Genomic DNA, 24,725 nt, shown 5'->3' with positions numbered 1-24,725 from the left:
CCTCCAACCTGCTGAAGGCTGCCTCCACCCTGTTCTCCTCTAGCCTGCTGAAGGCTGCCTCCACCCTGTTCTCCCCTAGCCTGCTGGAGGCTTCCTCCACCCTGTTCTCCTCCAACCTGCTGAAGGCTGCCTCCACCCTGTTCTCCTCCAGCCTGCTGAAGGCTGCCTCCACCCTGTTCTCCTCTAGCCTGCTGAAGGCTGCCTCCACCCTGTTCTCCTCCAGCCTGCTGAAGGCTGCCTCCACCCTGTTCTCCTCCAGTCTGCTGAAGGCAGCCTCCACCCTGTAGTGTGGGCTCTGAGGAGGACAGCAGACTGAATACTATACTAGCAGGCTGCACGAAGTTAGCATGGAGGTTAGGGGATACCTCTGGCATGTTATTGTTGTTATTGCTGTTCCCTGTTAGATGGGACTGCTGCTCTGGTCCGCCTGTCTCTCTCTACTCCAGTCTGCCTCTGTCTGGTGGGAACTGGCTGAGGCTCTAGACTCTAGACTCGTCTGAATCCTTCTGAAGGTGTCTTGAAGTCAATTTTAAAGGTGGAGAATTTAGAGTCAACATTGGAGGCAGAGTCTTTTGACTTGACACCATTGGACCTGTCAAAGCAGACAGTGGTGCTCTGAATGCCAGGGGCTGGTGTGGTGCTCTGAATGGTACTGCCAGAGGTAGTGGTCTGAAAGACATAGTCAGGGGCTTGATATTCTGGAGGGGCCTCATTAGGGGCCTCTACCCAGTCAGGGTCTAACACGGGCCTCATTAGGGGCCTCTACCCAGTAAGGGGCTTGATATTCTGGAGGGGCCTCATTAGAGGTCTCTACCCAGTAAGGGGCTTGATATTCTGGAGGGGCCTCATTAGAGGTCTCTACCCAGTCAGGGGCTTGATATTCTGGAGGGGCCTCATTAGGGGCCTCTACCCAGTAAGGGGCTTGATATTCTGGAGGGGCCTCATTAGGGGCCTCTACCCAGTCAGGGGCTTGATATTCTGGAGGGGCCTCATTAGGGGTCTCTACCCAGTAAGGGGCTTGATATTCTGGAGGGGCCTCATTAGGGGTCTCTACCCAGTAAGGGGCTTGATATTCTGGAGGGGCCTCATTAGAGGCCTCTACCTAGTCAGGGGCTTGATATTCTGGAGGGGCCTCATTAGGGGTCTCTACCCAGTAAGGGGCTTGATATTCTGGAGGGGCCTCATTAGGGGTCTCTACCCAGTAAGGGGCTTGATATTCTGGAGGGGCCTCATTAGGGGTCTCTACCCAGTAAGGGGCTTGATATTCTGGAGGGGCCTCATTAGAGGCCTCTACCTAGTCAGGGGCTTGTCAAAACAGGGGCCTCATTAGGGGCCTTAACCCTAGTCTGTGACATGATTACACCTGACCTTCTGACCCAGTCCCTTACGCCCCCTGACATCCCTTCAGAGTTATGCTCACCAATCTGAAAAAACTGCAGTCTCTCTTCAACAATATCCCGCTTGCTCATGTCAATCGCACCACTGCGAGTCATCTCAAACATCTTCCCTTCATGGAAGGGAAATGGGTTAGGCTCGCTAGTCGGCGTGGTGCTATCATCGGTCGGGGTTCTGGCAGGGGTCGTGTCTGGGGTCGTGGCCTGTGACCTGTCGTCTGCTGCCAGCCCAAACGGCTTCGGCTCGTCGTCTTTTATCCTGGCGTCAACCACTTCATCGTCACCTCCTTTACTGGACCAGGGGTCAAAGTCCAGACCTTTAGTAGCAACAGTTTTAAATGGAGAGTCAAACGCCTCCTCTAGCTTGTAACTAAAGTACGTATCAGAAAACCCATCTTTGTCCTTCTGGTCCTGAGAGCTGGCCCCATCCGTTTTAATGTCAACTGGATAACTTTTAGCTTGAGCCTTTCTGCATTCCTCCTCCGGTGTTTTTTCCTCTTCAATGACCTCTAGTTTGGTCTGACTGAAGGAGCGGTCGCAGGACCGGAGCATGCTGTCTGAGGCCCACACGTCCTTCCTGCTGTCCGGCAGGCTGAAGGGTTTAGTGTCCATCTCACACAGACCATCATCCTCATCCTGCATGTCATACCCGTCCAGGGAGTCAATCTCAGTAGCGTCAGTGTCATGAGAGAACTCTGGCGTCGAGGCGATAGAACAGTCTGTTATGGACTGGTCGTTTCCATTCTGTTCAGAGTCGTACTCCACTGTTTTACCAGCTTCGTAAATTCCATTACTTCCATTAGTTCTGTTAGTTCCTGGCTCTTTGTTGTTTCTGTTTTTATCCTGTTTTGGGGATTTGGACCCACTCTTGTCCTCCTGCTCCTGCCCCTCTGAGATCTTAAAGGTGTATTTCTTAAAGGAGAGGGGCTGGAAGACGGACTCATCATCACTAGAGTCACTGTCATCAGCCCCGGGGGGGACCGGGGAGGGGGGCTGGACTCTGATGATGGGCTCCGTAAGGAAGTGTTTATCATGCTCTTCCTGGAGATTGACCTCCATCATCTCCGTCTCCAAGGAACCACATGATCCCTCCTTCTTCTTCTTCTCAGGGTTGGACTGCTCAGAGTCCAGGGGAGGCGGAGGGGGGAACTGGATGTACGCTACTCCTTTGTCTTTAGGCGTCTGTCCAGCCTGGTGGTTTCCATTCTTAAGGTCAGCTGCTGTGACATTAGGTCTCTCTGGTGGGAAGTCCTTGAAGGAAAAGTCCTGGCCCTGCTCGTCCTCTGAGGAGTCCTCAGAGACCTCTGGAATAGGGCTGGGCTGGAAGGGCATGAAGCCCAGGATGGAGTCTGGTGTTCTGGAGGTGAGGTCATAGCTGACCTCCTCTGAGCTGGGGGTCTCTGGGGTGAGGGGACTCTTCCCTGAGCTGTCTATGAAAGAGACCTGCTCTAGCGTGTCATCATCAGGACTGGCCTGAGGCGATGAGGGCTGTTTCTGTTTGTACAGTACCCCTCCTCTGCCCTCTCTTTCTCCCTGCCTACCCACCTGGACACTCACATACACAGGTAATGTTTTGATGCTTTTGAAGTTTTCTCTGGTGGTGGTTTTCTCTGGTGCTAATCTCTCTTGTTTTTCTCTTGTGCAAGTGTCACGCACATTGTTCAAGTTAGAATCTTTTGGTGCGTTATCTAATATTTCTAGAGACGTGTCTGTTAGTTCTTCTGTCTTTATAGGGCTTGTTACTGGGCTGACCTGCATTCTGTTCATAGTTAGTATGGGGATTTGGGATGTCTTTTCAGATGGCTTAATTACTGTGTCTTGTTTTGCTTTCTTTGACTGATCGCTGTCTGAGTGACTAGACACAGACCTGACTGGGATCTGGGACTCTGGCCTTTTTCTAACATTCTTGTTTGGTGCATCCCCATAGTCTTTAGACACAGGTTCAGAATGAGCAACCCTATTGGTTGTGGGACTTGATGCGACCTGTCTGGAAGGAGAATCCCTTCCGGAAACGTCTGCTTTTTCACCTTCACCACTTCTCTCCTTGGGTGTGTCATGTGATGCTGGTCCCTTTCCACCCTTACTGATCCCAATCCTCTCCTGGCTCGTTGGGGTCCCAATCCTCTCCTGGCTCCTTGGGGTTGTTTCCTCTGGGTCTTTATCAGTCTGCCTTGGGGTTGTTTCCTCTGGTTCTTTATCAGTCTGCCCTGTTAGGTGTTTTTGGGCTGTGGTGTATAGTAGGTTCTTATTAGTCCGTTTGTCTCCTGATTGTTTTGGGGCAGCTGATGAGACAACTGACTTACTGCTATTTGAGGCAGGTCCTTTGGGTTTCTCTGGACTCTTTTTAGAAGGACTTCCTTCCTCTGTGGCCTCAGACCCTTTAGTTGTCTTTCCTCCAGTGAACAGTTGATCCACCGGCAGTTTGCTCTCCTGCAGCCTGCTGACTGGGGGTGTGGACTGTACTAGCTGAGAACTCCTCTTATCTTGGTTCTGAGCCTCTGATTCAAACTTCATCCTAACAGAGCTCACTCTAGAGGTGGAGGCTTTAACATGGCTTGGCTCAGACCATTCCTCCACCTTTGTCTGCTGTTTGGATGTCTCCTCACTGAAGCGGGAGAGAACAGCTCTCTCTGGACTGTTGGGTAGACTAGAGCTCTTCCTCTCAGTCGTACTACTGAACAGTATGTTCCCCCTTCCCTTGCCCCACTCCTCCCTCTCTGCCTTGGCTTTCTGCTGGGTTTTCTCTGGGCTACCACAGGTGGAGCTGGGCCCAGACCTGGTCTCCCTGGGGTCTCTCTTTGGAGGCTTTTTCTCCGGGGATTGCAGCTCGTCGTTCAGTTTCTCAGTTTTGTCACGGAAAAACTGAGAGACCTCGCTTAGTTTCTCCTCCGCTTCCTTGACAGTTTGATCCACGCGGTCCTCGTAGATGAGCTTCTCTCTGTTCCTGTCCAGCTTGTCCTCGGTGAAGCGCATCCAAACGGCATGTTTTGGACTGCCTGGCTCTGCGGTGTAATGCAACACTGTCACTTTGTCAAACTGGTCATCCTTATGTGAACATTTACCTGACTTAAAGGATGTATCCTTTGATGACTTGAAAGTGAACTCTTTCCTGGGCACAGCCCCTTTCTCACCGTAATCGCTCTCTGCCCCATGCGACTCTGAGGTCATACGGTGTGTTTGGTCGGCCATAGAGTCCTCTGTATCAGAGTGGGCTATGTCTAGTTTCTCAGAATGGAGCATCTTCTCAGCGAACCTGTAAGACTCTCCCCTGAGTTCAGAGAGCTCGTCATCGTGATAGGAGTCATCGGCCATGAGCTGAGCGGAGCTGGGCCGGCTATCATCAGCAGTAAGCTCCTCCCCTTCCTGCTGCGCCTCGTTGTAATTAGGCAGTTCTTGGATTCTACTGTCTCCTTTATAGAAATAAGAGTCTGGATGATTCTTGGTCTCCCTGATAATCACCTCAGTTGGTTGGAATGTGTTTCCTTCTTTTTCTATGTGAACCTCCATTATTCTATTGGCTTTAGTGTCGTTATCAAGGAACCTAGGGGTGAGTTCATCCCCTTTGACAGAGTCCTGGCCAGCCTTGTGCTCAAACAGTCCAGCTAGTTCCTTGGAGGGGTCCCTTCCGGACTGGAATGCTTTCATGATGTCTCTGACTGACATGGTCTCTTCGATCCTCTCAGAGCCGTCCTTCAGCTGCGGCTTGTGGTAAACCATGCGCGTCGTGGTGGTGATGTGGGTCTCCTCTTTGAGCCTCATGCTCTTGCTAACGACAGAGTCAGAGTCGTCAGACACTTTCATCTGGAATGATTTGACTTTGTCTTTGATGAAGGCGGCGGAGACCTCTGGTTCAATGCAAGCCGGCGATGCTGAGGCTGCCTCCTCCATCAGCGCCTCACCGGGTCCGTCTGGGCGCTCGTAGCTCCTGATATGGACCACCTCGGTCCTAGTCTCGGTGATGCAGGGGGGGATGGGGTCAGTGAAGGGGGGTTTGGGCCCTGTGCTCTCTGCACTTTGGGGGGCTGAAGGAGTCTTTTCACTCCTGGTCTCAAAGCCGCTGTCTGACAGAGGACTCTTATCCTGCTCATGAGAGAAGTCCTCTGGTGACTCCAATATGGCGTCAGGTCCATTATACGTCTCTGCTAGTTTACATAAGTCTTTCTCCGAGGCAGAGGTGCGCATGCCTGGGGGCGGCGGCATCTTGAGTTTCTTCAGTTTCTGTTTGTCCTCCCCTTCCCTTTTCGCCTCCTCATATCGGCTCTTCATCTCGGCCATCTTAGAAAGAGAACTAGCGCCTATGTCATTGGCCAGGTAGTCAACAACCTGGGCTAGATTCAACTCTTTACTGGGCATAGACTGGGGCCTAAAGGAGAGGGTGTTAGCATCAAATGGGGGGTGAAAGAATTCCTCAGCACTTTGCTGGGCTTCCTCTAACTCATCTTTAGAGAATTCCTCCCACTCCTCCTCAGAGGGCTTCCCTCTACAGGCTTGACTATCACTCACCACATCCTTGGTCAGTATCTCACTGACTTTAACTAGATCCTCCTTCACTTTCTCTACTATCGTGAAGGGCTCCTCATCCTCCATCTTAGGCTCTTTAGGTGTCTGAGACGGAACGTTCCTGGCCGTTCTGGGGTCAGTCTGTAAGATGGCCGTCATCCTGATCAGGTCCTCCTTCATATCGGCCACGTCTTTCAGGATGTCCTGATTGGAGGACAGGGAGGAGGGCGGGGTTAGAGTGAGCCCTGGGGGGGTGATGTAAGGAGGGGACTTCACTGCCGTCTTTGACCTGCGAGAGTCTGCAGGCGACATCTTCAGCGACCCCGGCCCTTTTTTCACTTCGGACTCGGTCACAACATCGAGAAAAGAGTACACTGGTACAGTCATTGTATTGTATGTTGCTGAGGTGGTGGAAGAGGTTTGAGACCTCATAGAGCCGTAGACAGAAGTTGAGTTGTCCGATCTACGTGAGGAGGACACTGATTTGAGTGTTCCGTACCCCGAAGAGTTAAATGTCCTTTCAGCCTCATTTATAGCTGCACTAACATTGGACGTGGCAGTGGGAGGGGTGGGCTGTATCCTCTCCTGCAGACTGATAGACCTATCAGAGAGCAGACAGGAGCAGGGGGAGGAGGGAGAGGGGGAGGAGGACTGAGAAGAAGAGGCATACTTCATGGGAGAAACTAATCCATTCACCATAGCAGAGGCTTCTGAGGAGTGGGCTGGTGAGGACAGAGAGGGGAGGGGCTTCACCTTAGACGTAGCTGAAGTAGTGGACAGGCCAGCGATGGTTCTGACAGGGGAGGAGGATGAGGACAGGCCAGCGATGGTTCTGACAGGGGAGGAGGATGAGGACAGGCCAGCGATGGTTCTGACAGGGGAGGAGGATGAGGATAGGCCAGCGATGGTTCTGACAGGGGAGGAGGATGAGGACAGACCAGCGATGGTTCTGACAGGGGAGGAGGATGAGGACAGGCCAGCGATGGTTCTGACAGGGGAGGAGGATGAGGACAGACCAGCGATGGTTCTGACAGGGGAGGAGGATGAGGACAGGCCAGCGATGGTTCTGACAGGGGAGGAGGATGATGAGGACAGGACTGATTTTAAGGGTAATCTAGAGTTGTACATGTTGGCTGTGGACTTGGGAGATTTAGGTTGAGTCATGGTTGATCTATCTGGAACAGACCCTGTGCTAGAGGCTGGGGTGGTCCTGGAAGAAAACGGGGTGGATAGTCCTTTAATGAAGACAGGATCTGCTCCAGGTTTAGAGGAAGAGGACACCAGACTGGCAGAGACCTGGACAGGGTACTGGGCCTGCTGTACAACAGTCTTAACAGGGGAGGCCATAGTTCTATAGGATCTGACAGGTGAAGAAGCTACGTCGCCAGAGGACTTGACTGAATGTGATGGTGAGGCTCCGAGGGTGGATTTGATTGGAGAGGCAGAGGAGAGCAACCAGACAGACTTTAGTGGCGATGCAGATGGTGTGTTGGACGGTGAGCTGGAGAGGGCGCCCAGTCCACACCTTGCTTGGACAGTGTGGGGAAGAGGCGCAGCCGACCATGCCTGGTAAGATCTTGTTGAAAAGACAGGTTTGTGAGCGTAACCAGCAGGCAGTGTTCTTGCTGTGCTTCGCTCAACTGTTTCTTAAATAAGCAAAATGAAATCCAACAGAAAATCAACAGAAAATGGTTGAAAAACAGAGAGACCAGAGGAAAAGAATGTGTCAGTGACGCTTCTATTATCAAGGGAGGAAGAACAATGCTTTGATGAAGAGTTGAAATGGGGAATGATGGTAAAAATGCAGCCGTAAAGGAAATATGATCCACTATGATCCATGGTTCCGACAACGTTACACAGTAAGATGGTAAAGAAGCCCAATGAAACACATACAGCAACACAACCACTAAGACCAAGACAAACTAAACATATACACGGCAACAAGACAAACTAAACATATACACGGCAACAAGACAAACTAAACATATACACGGCAACAAGACAAACTAAACATATACACGGCAACAAGACAAACTAAACATATACACGGCAACAAGACAAACTAAACATATACACGGCAACAAGACAAACTAAACATATACACGGCAACAAGACAAACTAAACATATACACGGCAACAAGACAAATGCACAGAACCCAGAATAACATCAAACTTCTCTCTTTAGACTTTGGATGTGCTATATTCCTCTGCCCCCGGCTAGCAGATCAATCTGCATCAGTGCCTTTTATCTGTTTGGTCTGAAATTCCACGTTTCCATTCCCTAATTAGGGTGTTCTGACAAAACAGAGGTCAACACTATACAGAAGCCTCCATCTGTCTGTTTCACAGCAAGATATATGGCGAAACACAGCTCTAGGTTTTAGCTCCATGATATCTGTGCATGTCATGCAAGACTGAGTAGCCTTAGCGACAAGCGACTACGGTGGAAACTGTAGCAGCTGAGAGAAAAGTCAGCAATGACCTTCCATGCAACAGAACGAAGACGCTACACAATCACAAAGCCAAAAAGAGCAAGGTTCCTACAATAAACAAGCTAATCATTATGTTAGTCAATCAAAGCTAAATCTGTATGTCGCTATTTGAGTTATTTTATTGCCGGTGAAAAAATTATATCTTAAAAAAATAAATATATATATATTACATTGTGGCAAGCACTTCACAGTAACTTAAAATACTAATGAAACAAAACCATGCAAAGTAAACCATGTCAAAAACAAGCATGTGGACTTACAATACAAGTTATGTCGGTGAGAATATGCATATATCACATATAAATATGTAATAGCTATAATCTGTGTTGTTCACTCAATATGTTACATGTTAATGCAAATCAACTCCAAGCATATTATTATTATTATTGTTATAGAAGTTAGTGAAAATGTCACACTCACTCATGGCGGGCTCGGCGAGATAGCTGTAACGCTTACGTAAGGCTAGAGATGTAAAGGTATGACGTCGTTCTGGCTTTTCTGTCTGCAACAACAACACACAGTCCTATCAGTTCTCTCTGTTAGAGGATGGATGACCTGACATCACCTAACTACTGAACTCCTCAGATCAATAGGATCTGAAATGTATGGTTTCTAAACGCAAGTAAATGGTTCCCGCTATCCCTGGGTGGGTTGGTTCCCGCTATCCCTGGGTGGGTTGGTTCCCGCTATCCCTGGGTGGGTTGGTTCCCGCTATCCCTGGGTGGGTTGGTTCCCGCTATCCCTGGGGGGGTTTATTGACTTGTCTCTTATAGTAACTGTGATAACTAAACTGGCCAGAGTTACTTCAACATTGTTACGTTAACAAAACACTGTAAATCCTTAACGCTAGCCTATTAACAACATATGTAAAGGAAATCAATTTGGCTAATTCGTCATCTAGAAAACTGTTCATATTACAATCTAAGAAGTAAATCACCAACAGCTCTGCATGGTTAACTTAAGAGTGTTTTCCTAAAGGGGACAGATCAGGGGACATGGATGGATGGGTAGAGGTAGAGCCGAGGGTTTCCATCATGCAGTGTATAGACGCTTAACAGAAGCAAAGCCAGATGATCATATGGCAGCAGAGGACAGAACAGAGGACAGAGGACACACAGAGCAGAGCCTTATTGAACAGCACAGAGCCATGGAGGGACGGGGTAAAGGTCACCAGAGAAGCACAGAGCCATGGAGGGACGGGGTAAAGGTCACCAGGGTACTGTATATTACCTCTTCATCTGGGTCTGACTCCATTTCCTTGGGTTCCCAAGATGCATTGCAGAAACAGGTGGAATAAGGAGGGGAATGGACAGGATGTGAAAAGGAGCGATTGACAGAAACAGTTAGAGAAGCCAGCAAATAAAAACACAGAAAAAAGCATTGAGAATCTAACAGAAACCACGGCAACAACCACAGTCAGCCAGTTGGAAAGAGAAAGGTACCAAAGCATAAAGTCCCAAATCAGATGGGAGATTTGGTTGGCTAGGAAACAGCCAAAGATAACCACTATGAAGCACTATGAAGCTGAAAACAGATAAAAGACAGACTCAGGAAGCCCTTTGCCTCTAGCATCCTGCTTTATCCCCCCTGAATGAGCATGGGATGATATGGAACACAGCCATGACAACAGCTGAGCGCTCACCTTCTTCAGCGCAGGTAGGGTGATGTTCAGGTTACACACGGCCGTCTGGGGGAGACCCTTAGTGGTCTTAGTGGTCTCCTTCAGGAACGTCAGACGGCCACACGGCTCCTGGCTGTTGTCTCTGACCTAGAGAGTAACCAAAGCGTTTAGGTGATATTCACTACATGAAAGAATGCACACAGTTTATGGTTCTTGATGCTATAGATTCCATGCTATCAACTCTACTACTGTGATGTCAGGAAGCCTCTATCCTAAGAGTTCCTGAGGGTCAAATGAACTCATGAAGGGCGAGTACTCATTAAACCCAGTGATCCAGTTCAGTAGCCATAGACAGGGTCAGTATGGACCTGTTGGAAGGGGTCACAGGATCCACAGGGAAGGAAAGCCATGTTGCTGCAGCAGAGTTCAGGAAGCCAGTGACAGATCAATCAGATGAGCTGGCAGGCAGGATGGAACTAGGATGTGGCCTCCAGGCCTTGTTCTAAAGCTGTTTGTTCCTATCAGTCCTGGTTCCATCACTACCCAGGCCATGAGTCGGTGGAGGACAACCAGACAGTAGTATAGTATATGTACCTTCACACAGAAAGGAAGCCGGTTCTCTTTGAATGCGTAGAAGTTGAGCACCAGTAGCTGTCCAGCCTTGGTCAGAGGAGCTAAGTTACCATAGCAGTCCACATAGATGGGCCTCCCCTCCAGAACCTAGGAGACAACAGAACAATTACATCCTGATCACACAGCTTGGTGTGATGGTGGCATGTCTTGTGGGGTATGCATGGGTGTCTGAGCTGTGTGCAAGTAGTTTAAACAGACAGCTTGGTGCTTTCAAGATGTCAACACCTCTCACAAATACAAGTAGTGATGAAGTCAATCTCTCCTCCACTTTGAGCCAGGAGAGATTGACATGCATATTATTAATGTTAGCTCTCTGTGTACATCCAAGGGCCAGCCGTGCTGCCCTGTTCTGAGCCAATTGCAATTTTCCTAAGTGCCTCTTTGTGGCACCTGACCACACGACTGAACAGTAGTCCAGGTATGACAAAACTAGGGCCTGTAGGACCTGCCTTGTTGATAGTGCTGTTAAGAAGGCAGAGCAGCGCTTTATTATGGACAGACTTCTCCCCATCTTAGCTACTTTTGTATCAACATGTTTTGACCATGACAGTTTACAATCCAGGGTTACTCCAAGCAGTTTAGTCACCTTAACTTTCTCAATTTCCACATTATTCATTACAAGATTTAGTTGAGGTTTAGGGTTTAGTGAATGATTTGTCCCAAATAAAATGCTTTTACTTTTTGAAATATTTAGGACTAACTTATTCCTTGTCACCCATTCTGAATCTAACTGCAACTCTTTGTTAAGCGTTGCAGTCATTTCAGTCGCTGTAGTAGCTGACATGTATAGTGTTGAGTCATCCGCATACATAGACACACTGGCTTTACTCAAAGCCAGTGGCATGACATTAGTAAAGATTGAAAAAAGTAAGGGGCCTAGACAGCTGCCCTGGGGAATTCCTGATTCTACCTGGATTTTGTTGGAGAGGCTTCCATTAAAGAACACCCTCTGTGTTATGTTAAACAGGTAACTCTTTATCCACAATATAGCAGGGGGAGTAAAGCCATAACAGATACGTTTTTCCAGCAGCAGACTATGATCGATAATGTCAAAATCCGCACTGAAGTCTAACAAAACAGCCCCCACAATCTTTTTATCTTCCATTTCTCTCAGCCAATCATCAGTCATTTGTGTAAGTGCTGTGCTTATTGAATGTCCTTCTCTGTAAGCATGCTGAAAGTCTATTGTCAATTTGTTTACTGTAAAATAGCATTGTATCTGGTCAAACACAATTTTTTCCAAAAGTTTACTAAGGGTTGGTAACAGGCTGATTGGTCGGCTATTTGAGCCAGTTAAGGGGGCTTTACTATTCTTAGGTAGCGGAATGACTTTTGCTTCCCTCCAGGCCTGAGGGCACACACTTTCTAGTAGGCTTAAATTGAAGATATGACAAATAGGAGTGGCAATATCGTCCGCTATTATCCTCAGTAATTTTCCATCCAGATTGTCAGACCCCGGTGGCTTGTCATTGTTAATAGACAACAATAATTTGTTCACCTCTTCCACACTCACTTTACGGAATTCAAAATTACAATTCTTGTCTTTCATAATTTGGTCAGATAAACTTGGATGTGTAGTGTCAGCGTTGGTTGCTGGCATGTCATACCTAAGTTTGCTAATCTTGCCAATTAAAAAATAATTAGTAGTTGGCAATATCAGTGGGTTTTGTGATGAATGAGCCATCTGATTCAATGAATGATGGAGCTGAGTTTGCCTTTTTGCCCAAAATGTCATTGAAGGTGCTCCAAAGCTTTTCACTATCATTCTTTATGTCATTTATCTTTGTTTCATAGTGTAGTTTCTTCTTCTTTTTATTCAGTTTAGTCACATGATTTCTCAATTTGCAGTATGTTTGCCAATCGGTTGTGCAGCCAGACTTATTTGCCTTTCCTTTTGCCTCATCCCTCTCAACCAAACAATTTTTCAATTCCTCATCAATCCACCGAGATTTAACCGTTTTTGTAGTCATTTTCTTAATGGGTGCATGCTTATTAGTAACTGGAATAAGCAATTTCATAAATGTGTCAAGTGCAGTATCTGTTTGCTCCTCATTACACACCACAGACCAACAAATATTATTTACATCAACAACATAGGAATCACTACAAAACTTATTGTATGACCTCTTATACACTATATTAGGCCCAGCCTTTGGAACTTTGGTTTTCCTAGATATGGCTACTATATTGTGATCACTACATCTGATGGATCTGGATACTGCTTTCAAGCATATTTCTGCAGCATTAGTAAAGATATGATCAATACATGTTGATGATTTCATTCCTGTACTGTTTATAACTACCCTGGTAGGTTGATTGATAACCTGAACCAGGTTGCAGGCATTGGTTACAGTTTGAAGCTTTCTCTTGAGTGGGCAGCCTGATGAAAGCCAGTCAATATTTAAATAAACAGCAACACCTCCACCATTGGCATTTCTATCTTTTCTGTAAATGTTATAACCTTGTACTGCTACCACTGTATCCTCAAAGGTCTTATCTAAGTGATTTTCAGAGATAGAATATGAATGTCATCTGTTACTAGCAAATTATGAATTTCATGAACCTTGTTTCTTAAGCTACATATGTTAATGTGGGCTATTTTTAGCACTTTTCTGGGATGTTTGCTTGTTTTTATTGCTTTACTGGGAAGCTTAGCAGCAGTAGATGTGCTCATGTTCTTTATGTTAGTGCAGGGTGAGCTGCACACAGTGGACTTGATTGACACATGATTGCTGCATACAATGGCTGTAGGATCAGCAGAGGCATTCAGGGCAGTTAGAGGGACATACAGTGGGGAGAACAAGTATTTGATACACTGCCGATTTTGCAGGTTTTCCTACTTACAAAGCATGTAGAGGTCTGTAATTTATATCATAGGTACACTTCAACTGTGAGAGACGTAATCTAAAACAAAAATCCAGAAAATCACATTGTATGATTTTTAAGTAATTAATTTGCATTTTATTGCATGACATAAGTATTTGATACATCAGAAAAGCAGAACTTAATATTTGGTACAGAAACCTTTGTTTGCAATTACAGAGATCATACGTTTCCTGTAGGTCTTGACCAGGTTTGCACACACTGCAGCAGGGATTTTGGCCCACTCCTCCATACAGACCTTCTTCAGATCCTTCAGGTTTCGGGGCTGTCGCTGGGCAATACGGACTTTCAGCTCCCTCCAAAGATTTTCTATTGGGTTCAGGTCTGGAGACTGGCTAGGCCACTCCAGGACCTTGAGATGCTTCTTACGGAGGCACTCCTTAGTTGCCCTGGTTGTGTGTTTCGGGTCGTTGTCATGCTGGAAGACCCAGCCACGACCCATCTTCAATGCTCTTACTGAGGGAAGGAGGTCGTTGGCCAAGATCTTGCGATACACATGGCCCCATCCATCCTCCCCTCAATATGGTGCAGTCGTCCTGTCCCCTTTTCAGAAAAGCATCCCCAAAGAATTATGTTTCCACCTCCATGCTTCACGGTTGGGATGGTGTTCTTGGTGTTGTACTCATCCTTCTTCTTCCTCCAAACACGGCGAGTGGAGTTTAGACCAAAAAACTATATTTTTGTCTCATCAGACCACATGACCTTCTCCCATTCCTCCTCTGGATCATCCAGATGGTCATTGGCAAACTTCAGACGGGCCTGTACATGCGCTGGCTTGAGCAGGGGGACCTTGTGTGCGCTGCAGGATTTTAATCCATGACGGCGTAGTGTGTTACTAATGGTTTTCTTTGAGACTGTGGTCCCAGCTCTCTTCAGGTCGTTGACCAGGTCCTGCTGTGTAGTTCTGGGCTGATCCCTCACCTTCCTCATGATCATTGATGCCCCACGAGGTGAGATCTTGCATTGAGCCCCAGACCGAGGATGATTGACCGTCATCTTGAACTTCTTCCATTTTCTAATAATTGCACCAACAGTTGTTGCCTTCTCACCAAGCTGCTTGCCTATTGTCCTGTAGCCCATCCCAGCCTTGTGCAGGTCTACAATTTTATCCCTGATGTCCTTACACAGCTCTCTGGTCTTGGTCATTGTGGAGAGGTTGGAGTCTGTTTGATTGAGTGTGTGGACAGGTGTCTTTTATACAGGTAACGAGTTCAAACAGGTGCAGTTAATACAGGTAATGAGTGGAGAACAGGAGGGCTTCTTAAAGAAAAACTAACAGGTCTGTGAGAGCCGGAATTCTTACTGGTTGGTAGGTGATCAAATACTTATGTCATGCAATAAAATGCAAATTAATTACTTAAAAGTCATACAATGTGATTTTCTGGATTTTGTTTTAGATTCCGTCTCTCACAGTTGAAGTGTACCTATGATAAAAATTACAGACCTCTATATGCTTTGTAAGTAGGAAAACCTGCAAAATCGGCAGTGTATCAAATACTTGTTCTCCCCACTGTACATTAGGTTACTTACATTGTGTCTACCAATGCCCCTGGTATAATGTACATTTGCTAAAGCATTATGACAACTCTGCGTCACAATGGTAGTGATTAACTGAGCTGGGCTTGGGTCATTGATAAGTCATTGTCTCAACGCAGACTTATAATGCTGTGAAAGGATCCAGGAACCCATATTATTTGGGTGGATCCCATCCTCCTTATAAAACGTGTTTTGTTTCCAAAAGGAATCGAAATTGTCAACATAAGTTACACCCATTGAGCTGAAACCCACCTCAATGTCTTTGCTCCTGGCCACCTCCTCAAAATTCTCCTGCTGTTCCAGGGTTTTGTCCACCTTGTCGTCTGTCATACAGAAGCAGCGCAGGTGGGACTCCATAGGGTCGTTCATCTTGGCGAACACCACGAACTTGGCCATGTAAGGAACACAGATGAGCTCTCTGTAAAGCTGGCTGGCCAGGCCTACTGTCTCTGGGATCTGGTGGCAGTCAGCTAGCCAGAACCTGAAACACACACAGGACAGAGGACAGAGACAGGTTAGAAATACACACAGGACAGAGGACAGAGACAGGTTAGAAACACACACAGGACAGAGGACAGATACAGGTTAGAAACAAGCACAGGACAGAGGACAGATACAGGTTAGAAACACACACAGGACAGAGGACAGAGACAGGTTAGAAACAAGCACAGGACAGAGGACAGATACAGGTTAGAAACACACACAGGACAGAGGACAGAGACAGGTTAGAAACAAGCACAGGACAGAGGACAGATACAGGTTAGAAACACACACAGGACAGAGGACAGATACAGGTTAGAAACACACACAGGACAGAGGACAGAGACAGGTTAGAAACAAGCACAGGACAGAGGACAGATACAGGAGGACAGAGTAGAGGAGGAAAGAAAACAGGAAGACAGAAAGTAAGGGAGGTAATAACAGTGAAAATACACCAGCTTGTCGAAGATCTCATTCCAAAATCATGGGCATTAATATGGAGTTAGTCTCCCCTTTGCTGCTATAACAGCCTCCACTCTTCTGGGAAGGCTTTCCACCAGATGTTGGAACATTGCTGCGGGGACTTGCTTCCATTCAGCCACAAGAGCATTAGTGAGGTTGGGCACTGATGTTGGGCGATTAGGCCTGGCTCGCAGTTGGCGTTCCAATTCATCCCAAAGGTGTTCGATGGGGTTGAGGTCAGGGCTCTGTGCAGGCCAGTCAAGTTCTTCCACACCGATCTCAATAAACGATTTCTGTATGGACCTCGCTTTGTGCACGGAGGCATTGTCATGCTGAAACAGGAAAGGGCCTTCCTCAAAGTGTTTCCACAAAGATGGAAGCACAGAATCGTCTAGAATGCCATTGTATGCAGTAGCATTAAGATTTACCTTCACTGGAACTAAGGGGCCTAGGGCAAACCCTGAAAAACGGCCCCAGACAATTATCCCTCCTCCACCAAACTTTACAGTTGGCACTACGCATTCGGGCAGGTAGCGTTCTCCTGGCATCAGGCAAACCCAGATTTGTCCGTCAGACTGCCAGATGGTGAAGTGTGATTCATCACTCCAGAGAACGCGTTTCCACTGCTCCAGAGTCCAATGGCGGAGAGCTTTACACCACTCCAGCCGACGCTCAGCATTGCGCATGGTGATCTTAGGCTTGTGTGCGGCTGCTCGGCCATGGAAACCCATTTCATGAAGCTCCCGACGAACAGTTCTTGTGCTGATGTTGCATCCAGAGGCAATTTGGAACTCGGTAGTGGAGTGTTGCAACCGAGGATAGACTATTTTTACGCGCTACACGCTTCAGAGCTCGGCGGTCCCGTTCTGTGAGCTTGTGTGGCCTACCACCTCGCGCCTGAGCCGTTGTTGATTCTAGACGATTCCACTTCACAATAACAGCACTTACAGTTGACCGGGGCAGCTCTAGCAGGGCAGAAATTAGACTAACTGACTTGTTGGAAAGGTGGCATCCTATGACGGTGCCATGTTGAAAGTCACTGAGCTCTTCAGGGCCTAATTAACTTATTTCAATTGACTGATTTCCTTATATGATCTGTTGCTTGTTCAGTATATGTTATGTTCTGTAATGTATAGTATTGTTTTGTTATTCAATCTGTATTATAATCACATGGAATGTAAAATGACTTAATAACCCAGTAAAGCCAGTAGTCAGTGATAATACTAAACCCAGTTATATTACCTTTTGTCTTACTAAACTTGTCTTACCTGGCAGAGACATTGGTGGTGAAGGAGGCAGTCTTACCTGGCAGAGACATTGGTAGTGAAGGAGACAGTGTCTTACCTGGCAGATACATTGGTAGTCAAGGAGACAGTCTTACCTGGCAGAGACATTGGTAGTGAAGGAGACAGTCTTACCTGGCAGAGACATTTGTAGTGAAGGAGACAGTCTTACCTGGCAGAGACATTTGTAGTGAAGGAGACAGTCTTACCTGGCAGAGACATTGGTAGTGAAGGAGACAGTCTTACCTGGCAGAGACATTTGTAGTGAAGGAGACAGTCTTACCTGGCAGAGACATTGGTAGTGAAGGAGACAGTCTTACCTGGCAGAGACATTTGTAGTGAAGGAGACAGTCTTACCTGGCAGAGACATTGGTAGTGAAGGAGACACAGTCGTTGACGAAGGTTAGGGGTGTGGTCCCAGTGATGTCCTCCCATTGGGCAGGAGAGGTTCCGCCGGTGATGCTGCATAGCAACCTCAGGCAGGGGGTGGAGTCTCCCTTGTAGCCATTGCTAACCCCCTCCCCTGACAGGGGCGGGACCGGGATCGTCATGGTGATGGGTTTGTGGAACTTCCTGCGTCGAGGTTCCACCGTCACTATGGGGCTGAAGGTTGCCCGGTTACCAAGGATCTTCTTCACCATGTCATCAGGAGCCGGCTGGGCCTAGAACCAATCAGAATCATAATTCATAATAAGCCAATCAGAAACGCTGTTCCACAGTTATAACACGCCTCCTATCCTTATTCAACAAGTGATTAATTCTGCTCATAACAACTACAGTAAACAAGTACAGTGCGATCGTTTCCCCAATTGTTCCCAGAACAGTTCAGCATTGTGACCAGACCAACCTGCAGTCCCACGCGTATCTTTTTGGTGAGCGCCCCCTCGGGGAAGGAGGCCTGGACCAATGGGAGTGTCAGGCTGGAGAGGACTCCTCCCTCTGGGCCCATCTGGCTGCTCTCCTGTCTGATACGAGACACCACCGCAAAGTACTGTGGGAAATCCTTGGTGATGATGCGACAGATACGCTTCTTCTCCAGGTCCTCGGCACTGTCCAGCTCTGTGGAGGTAGAGACAACAGAATGATTATTACACTGAACTGTCCATCTCTGTGGAGGTAGAGACAACAGAATGATTATTACACTGAACTGTCCATCTCTGTGGAGGTAGAGACAACAGAATGATTATTACACTGAACTGTCCATCTCTGTGGAGGTAGAGACAACATAATGATTATTACACTGAACTGTCCATCTCTGTGGAGGTAGAGACAACAGAATGATTATTACACTGAACTGTCCATCTCTGTGGAGGTAGAGACAACATAATGATTATTACACTGAACTGTCCATCTCTGTGGAGGTAGAGACAACAGAATGATTATTACACTGAACTGTCCATCTCTGTGGAGGTAGAGACAACATAATGATTATTACACTGAACTGTCCATCTCTGTGGAGGAAGAGACAACATAATGATTATTACACTGAACTGTCCATCTCTGTGGAGGTAGAGACAACATAATGATTATTACACTGAACTGTCCATCTCTGTGGAGGAAGAGATAACATAATGATTATTACACTGAACTGTCCATCTCTGTGGAGGTAGAGACAACAGAATGATTATTACACTGAACTGTCTATCTCTGTGGAGGAAGAGACAACAGAATGATTATTACACTGAACTGTCCATCTCTGTGGAGGAAGAGACAGCAGAATGATTATTACACTGAACTGTCCATCTCTGTGGAGGAAGAGACAACAGAATGATTATTACACTGAACTGTCCATCTCTGTGGAGGAAGAGATAACATAATGATTATTACACTGAACTGTCCATCTCTGTGGAGGAAGAGACAACAGAATGATTATTACACTGAACTGTCCAGCTCTGTGGAGGTAGAGATAACAGAATGATTATTATACTGAACTGTCCATCTCTGTGGAGGAAGAGACAACAGAATGATTATTACACTGAACTGTCCAGCTCTGTGGAGGTAGAGACAACAGAATGATTATTACACTGAACTGTCCAGCTCTGTGGAGGTAGAGACAACAGAATGATTATTACACTGAACTGTCCATCTCTGTGGAGGTAGAGACAACATAATGATTATTACACTGAACTGTCCATCTCTGTGGAGGTAGAGACAACAGAATGATTATTACACTGAACTGTCCATCTCTGTGGAGGTAGAGACAACAGAATGATTATTACACTGAACTGTCCATCTCTGTGGAGGTAGAGACAACAGAATGATTATTACACTGAACTGTCCATCTCTGTGGAGGTAGAGACAACAGAATGATTATTACACTGAACTGTCCATCTCTGTGGAGGTAGAGACAACATCATGATTATTACACTGAACTGTCCATCTCTGTGGAGGTAGAGACAACATAATGATTATTACACTGAACTGTCCATCTCTGTGGAGGAAGAGATAACATAATGATTATTACACTGAACTGTCCATCTCTGTGGAGGAAGAGATAACATAATGATTATTACACTGAACTGTCCATCTCTGTGGAGGTAGAGACAACAGAATGATTATTACACTGAACTGTCCATCTCTGTGGAGGTAGAGACAACATAATGATTATTACACTGAACTGTCCATCTCTGTGGAGGTAGAGACAACAGAATGATTATTACACTGAACTGTCCATCTCTGTGGAGGTAGAGACAACAGAATGATTATTACACTGAACTGTCCATCTCTGTGGAGGTAGAGACAACAGAATGATTATTACACTGAACTGTCCATCTCTGTGGAGGTAGAGACAACAGAATGATTATTACACTGAACTGTCCATCTCTGTGGAGGTAGAGACAACATAATGATTATTACACTGAACTGTCCATCTCTGTGGAGGTAGAGACAACAGAATGATTATTACACTGAACTGTCCATCTCTGTGGAGGTAGAGACAACAGAATGATTATTACACTGAACTGTCCATCTCTGTGGAGGTAGAGACAACAGAATGATTATTACACTGAACTGTCCATCTCTGTGGAGGTAGAGACAACATAATGATTATTACACTGAACTGTCCATCTCTGTGGAGGTAGAGACAACATAATGATTATTACACTGAACTGTCCATCTCTGTGGAGGTAGAGACAACAGAATGATTATTACACTGAACTGTCCATCTCTGTGGAGGTAGAGACAACAGAATGATTATTACACTGAACTGTCCATCTCTGTGGAGGTAGAGACAACAGAATGATTATTACACTGAACTGTCCATCTCTGTGGAGGTAGAGACAACAGAATGATTATTACACTGAACTGTCCATCTCTGTGGAGGTAGAGACAACAGAATGATTATTACACTGAACTGTCCATCTCTGTGGAGGTAGAGACAACAGAATGATTATTACACTGAACTGTCCATCTCTGTGGAGGTAGAGACAACATAATGATTATTACACTGAACTGTCCATCTCTGTGGAGGTAGAGACAACATAATGATTATTACACTGAACTGTCCATCTCTGTGGAGGTAGAGACAACAGAATGATTATTACACTGAACTGTCCATCTCTGTGGAGGTAGAGACAACATAATGATTATTACACTGAACTGTCCATCTCTGTGGAGGTAGAGACAACAGAATGATTATTACACTGAACTTTCCAGAATCAATGATAGTTCTATAATATACTTCATACCTTCATCCATCTGAATGATAGTTCTATAATATCCTCCATACCTTCATCCACCTGAATGATAGTTCTATAATATCCTCCATACCTTCATCCATCTGAATGATAGTTCTATAATATCCTCCATACCTTCATCCATCTGAATGATAGTTGTATAATATCCTCCATACCTTCATCCATCTGAATGATAGTTCTATAATATCCTCCATACCTTCATCCATCTGAATGCTAGTTCTATAATATCCTCCATACCTTCATCCATCTGAATGCTAGTTCTATAATATCCTCCATACCTTCATCCTTCTGAATGATAGTTCTATAATATCCTCCATACCTTCATCCATCTGAATGCTAGTTCTATAATATCCTCCATACCTTCATCCATCTGAATGATAGTTCTATAATATCCTCCATACCTTCATCCATCTGAATGATAGTTCTATAATATCCTCCATACCTTCATCCATCTGAATGCTAGTTCTATAATATCCTCCATACCTTCATCCATCTGAATGATAGTTCTATAATATCCTCCATACCTTCATCCATCTGAATGATAGTTGTATAATATCCTCCATACCTTCATCCATCTGAATGATAGTTCTATAATATCCTCCATACCTTCATCCATCTGAATGATAGTTGTATAATATCCTCCATACCTTCATCCATCTGAATGATAGTTCTATAATATCCTCCATACCTTCATCCACCTGAATGATAGTTGTATAATATCCTCCATACCTTCATCCATCTGAATGATAGTTCTATAATATCCTCCATACCTTCATCCATCTGAATGATAGTTCTATAATATCCTCCATACCTTCATCCATCTGAATGCTAGTTCTATAATATCCTCCATACCTTCATCCATCTGAATGCTAGTTCTATAATATCCTCCATACCTTCATCCATCTGAATGATAGTTGTATAATATCCTCCATACCTTCATCCATCTGAATGATAGTTCTATAATATCCTCCATACCTTCATCCATCTGAATGATAGTTGTATAATATCCTCCATAACTTCATCCATCTGAATGATAGTTCTATAATATCCTCCATACCTTCATCCACCTGAATGATAGTTCTATAATATCCTCCATACCTTCATCCATCTGAATGATAGTTCTATAATATCCTCCATACCTTCATCCATCTGAATGATAGTTCTATAATATCCTCCATACCTTCATCCACCTGAATGATAGTTGTATAATATCCTCCATACCTTCATCCATCTGAATGATAGTTGTATAATATCCTCCATACCTTCATCCATCTGAATGCTAGTTCTATAATATCCTCCATACCTTCATCCATCTGAATGATAGTTGTATAATATCCTCCATACCTTCATCCATCTGAATGATAGTTCTATAATATCCTCCATACCTTCATCCATCTGAATGCTAGTTCTATAATATCCTCCATACCTTCATCCATCTGAATGCTAGTTCTATAATATCCTCCATACCTTCATCCATCTGAATGATAGTTGTATAATATCCTCCATACCTTCATCCATCTGAATGCTAGTTCTATAATATCCTCCATACCTTCATCCATCTGAATGCTAGTTCTATAATATCCTCCATACCTTCATCCATCTGAATGATAGTTGTATAATATCCTCCATACCTTCATCCATCTGAATGATAGTTCTATAATATCCTCCATACCTTCATCCATCTGAATGATAGTTCTATAATATCCTCCATACCTTCATCCATCTGAATGATAGTTCTATAATATCCTCCATACCTTCATCCACCTGAATGATAGTTGTATAATATCCTCCATACCTTCATCCATCTGAATGATAGTTCTATAATATCCTCCATACCTTCATCCATCTGAATGATAGTTCTATAATATCCTCCATACCTTCATCCATCTGAATGCTAGTTCTATAATATCCTCCATACCTTCATCCATCTGAATGCTAGTTCTATAATATCCTCCATACCTTCATCCATCTGAATGATAGTTGTATAATATCCTCCATACCTTCATCCATCTGAATGATAGTTCTATAATATCCTCCATACCTTCATCCATCTGAATGATAGTTGTATAATATCCTCCATACCTTCATCCATCTGAATGATAGTTCTATAATATCCTCCATACCTTCATCCACCTGAATGATAGTTCTATAATATCCTCCATACCTTCATCCATCTGAATGATAGTTCTATAATATCCTTCATACCTTCATCCATCTGAATGATAGTTGTATAATATCCTCCATACCTTCATCCATCTGAATGCTAGTTCTATAATATCCTCCATACCTTCATCCATCTGAATGATAGTTCTATAATATCCTCCATACCTTCATCCATCTGAATGCTAGTTCTATAATATCCTCCATACCTTCATCCATCTGAATGATAGTTCTATAATATCCTCCATACCTTCATCCACCTGAATGATAGTTCTATAATATCCTCCATATCTTCATCCATCTGAATGATAGTTCTATAATATCCTTCATACCTTCATCCATCTGAATGATAGTTCTATAATATCCTCCATACCTTCATCCATCTGAATGATAGTTCTATAATATCCTCCATACCTTCATCCACCTGAATGATAGTTCTATAATATCCTCCATACCTTCATCCATCTGAATGATAGTTCTATAATATCCTCCATACCTTCATCCATCTGAATGATAGTTCTATAATATCCTCCATACCTTCATCCATGCCGTTGAGCAGCTCATTGAGGTCATCTGTCTTGTAGTCGTCCTGATGTTCCTTCCAGGTCTCTCCGTTCTCACTCCTCAGCATGATCAGCTCTCTCTCCTTCCCCCTCATTGAACCAAAATGGGGGATCTCCACGATCACAGGGCTGTCGGGGAAACCACAGGGCTTTCTCAGTGGTTACAAAGAAACCACAACACTATAGCCCCATTATGGCCGCCCCTCCCGAGCCGACTGGGATGACAGAGGAGAGGTGAAGGTGCTGTTGGTATGACGCCACATGACTGATATAGTCATCCCTCAGGATGGAGGGAGCAGACCTAATAGACCTGGAAGGCTTTCATGGTAGCATTGGTAATGGAATGGGAACAGCTGTCAACATGCTGGCTTTATTACAACAGACATAATGCATGGAGCAGCCAGACCAGACGGACGCTGACGAGAAGCTGCAATATGTGGAGGGGGACGGCAGAGAGGCCCAGTCTGAGAACAGGAAGACAACCAGGGATGGAGGGGGAAGGCAGAGAGGCCCAGTCCGAGGACAGGAAGACAACCAGGGATGGAGGGGGAAGGCAGAGAGGCCCAGTCCGAGGACAGGAAGACAACCAGGGATGGAGGGGGAAGGCAGAGAGGCCCAGTCCGAGAACAGGAAGACAACCAGGGATGGAGGGGGAAGGCAGAGAGGCCCAGTCCGAGGACAGGAAGACAACCAGGGATGGAGGGGGAAGGCAGAGAGGCCCAGTCTGAGAACAGGAAGACAACCAGGGATGGAGGGGGAAGGCAGAGAGGCCCAGTCTGAGAACAGGAAGACAACCAGGGATGGAGGGGGAAGGCAGAGAGGCCCAGTCCGAGAACAGGAAGACAACCAGGGATGGAGGGGGAAGGCAGAGAGGCCCAGTCCGAGAACAGGAAGACAACCAGGGATGGAGGGGGAAGGCAGAGAGGCCCAGTCCGAGGACAGGAAGACAACCAGGGATGGAGGGGGAAGGCAGAGAGGCCCAGTCTGAGAACAGGAAGACAACCAGGGATGGAGGGGGAAGGC

General features: G+C 45.7%; 1 protein-coding gene across 1 annotated transcript in view; it reads right to left on the bottom strand.

The window, feature by feature from the left end:
* Nucleotides 1-24,725, bottom strand: part of LOC121553354 (ankyrin-3) — a gene marked incomplete at both ends in the record, with an annotated part of 222,040 nt that overhangs the window by 45,894 nt on the left and 151,421 nt on the right. The window contains 9 exon segments of the mRNA XM_045211551.1: nt 1,421-7,540; nt 8,807-8,888; nt 9,617-9,643; nt 10,029-10,154; nt 10,602-10,727; nt 15,312-15,540; nt 17,642-17,946; nt 18,132-18,343; nt 23,677-23,831. Coding sequence (XP_045067486.1) covers nt 1,421-7,540; nt 8,807-8,888; nt 9,617-9,643; nt 10,029-10,154; nt 10,602-10,727; nt 15,312-15,540; nt 17,642-17,946; nt 18,132-18,343; nt 23,677-23,831 — 7,382 coding nt within the window.

Source organism: Coregonus clupeaformis, chromosome 37, assembly GCF_020615455.1.
Source record: "Coregonus clupeaformis isolate EN_2021a chromosome 37, ASM2061545v1, whole genome shotgun sequence".
Taxonomy (NCBI): domain Eukaryota; kingdom Metazoa; phylum Chordata; class Actinopteri; order Salmoniformes; family Salmonidae; genus Coregonus; species Coregonus clupeaformis.
Note: the sequence above shows the minus strand (reverse complement) of the source record. Positions and strands in the feature narration are given on the sequence as shown.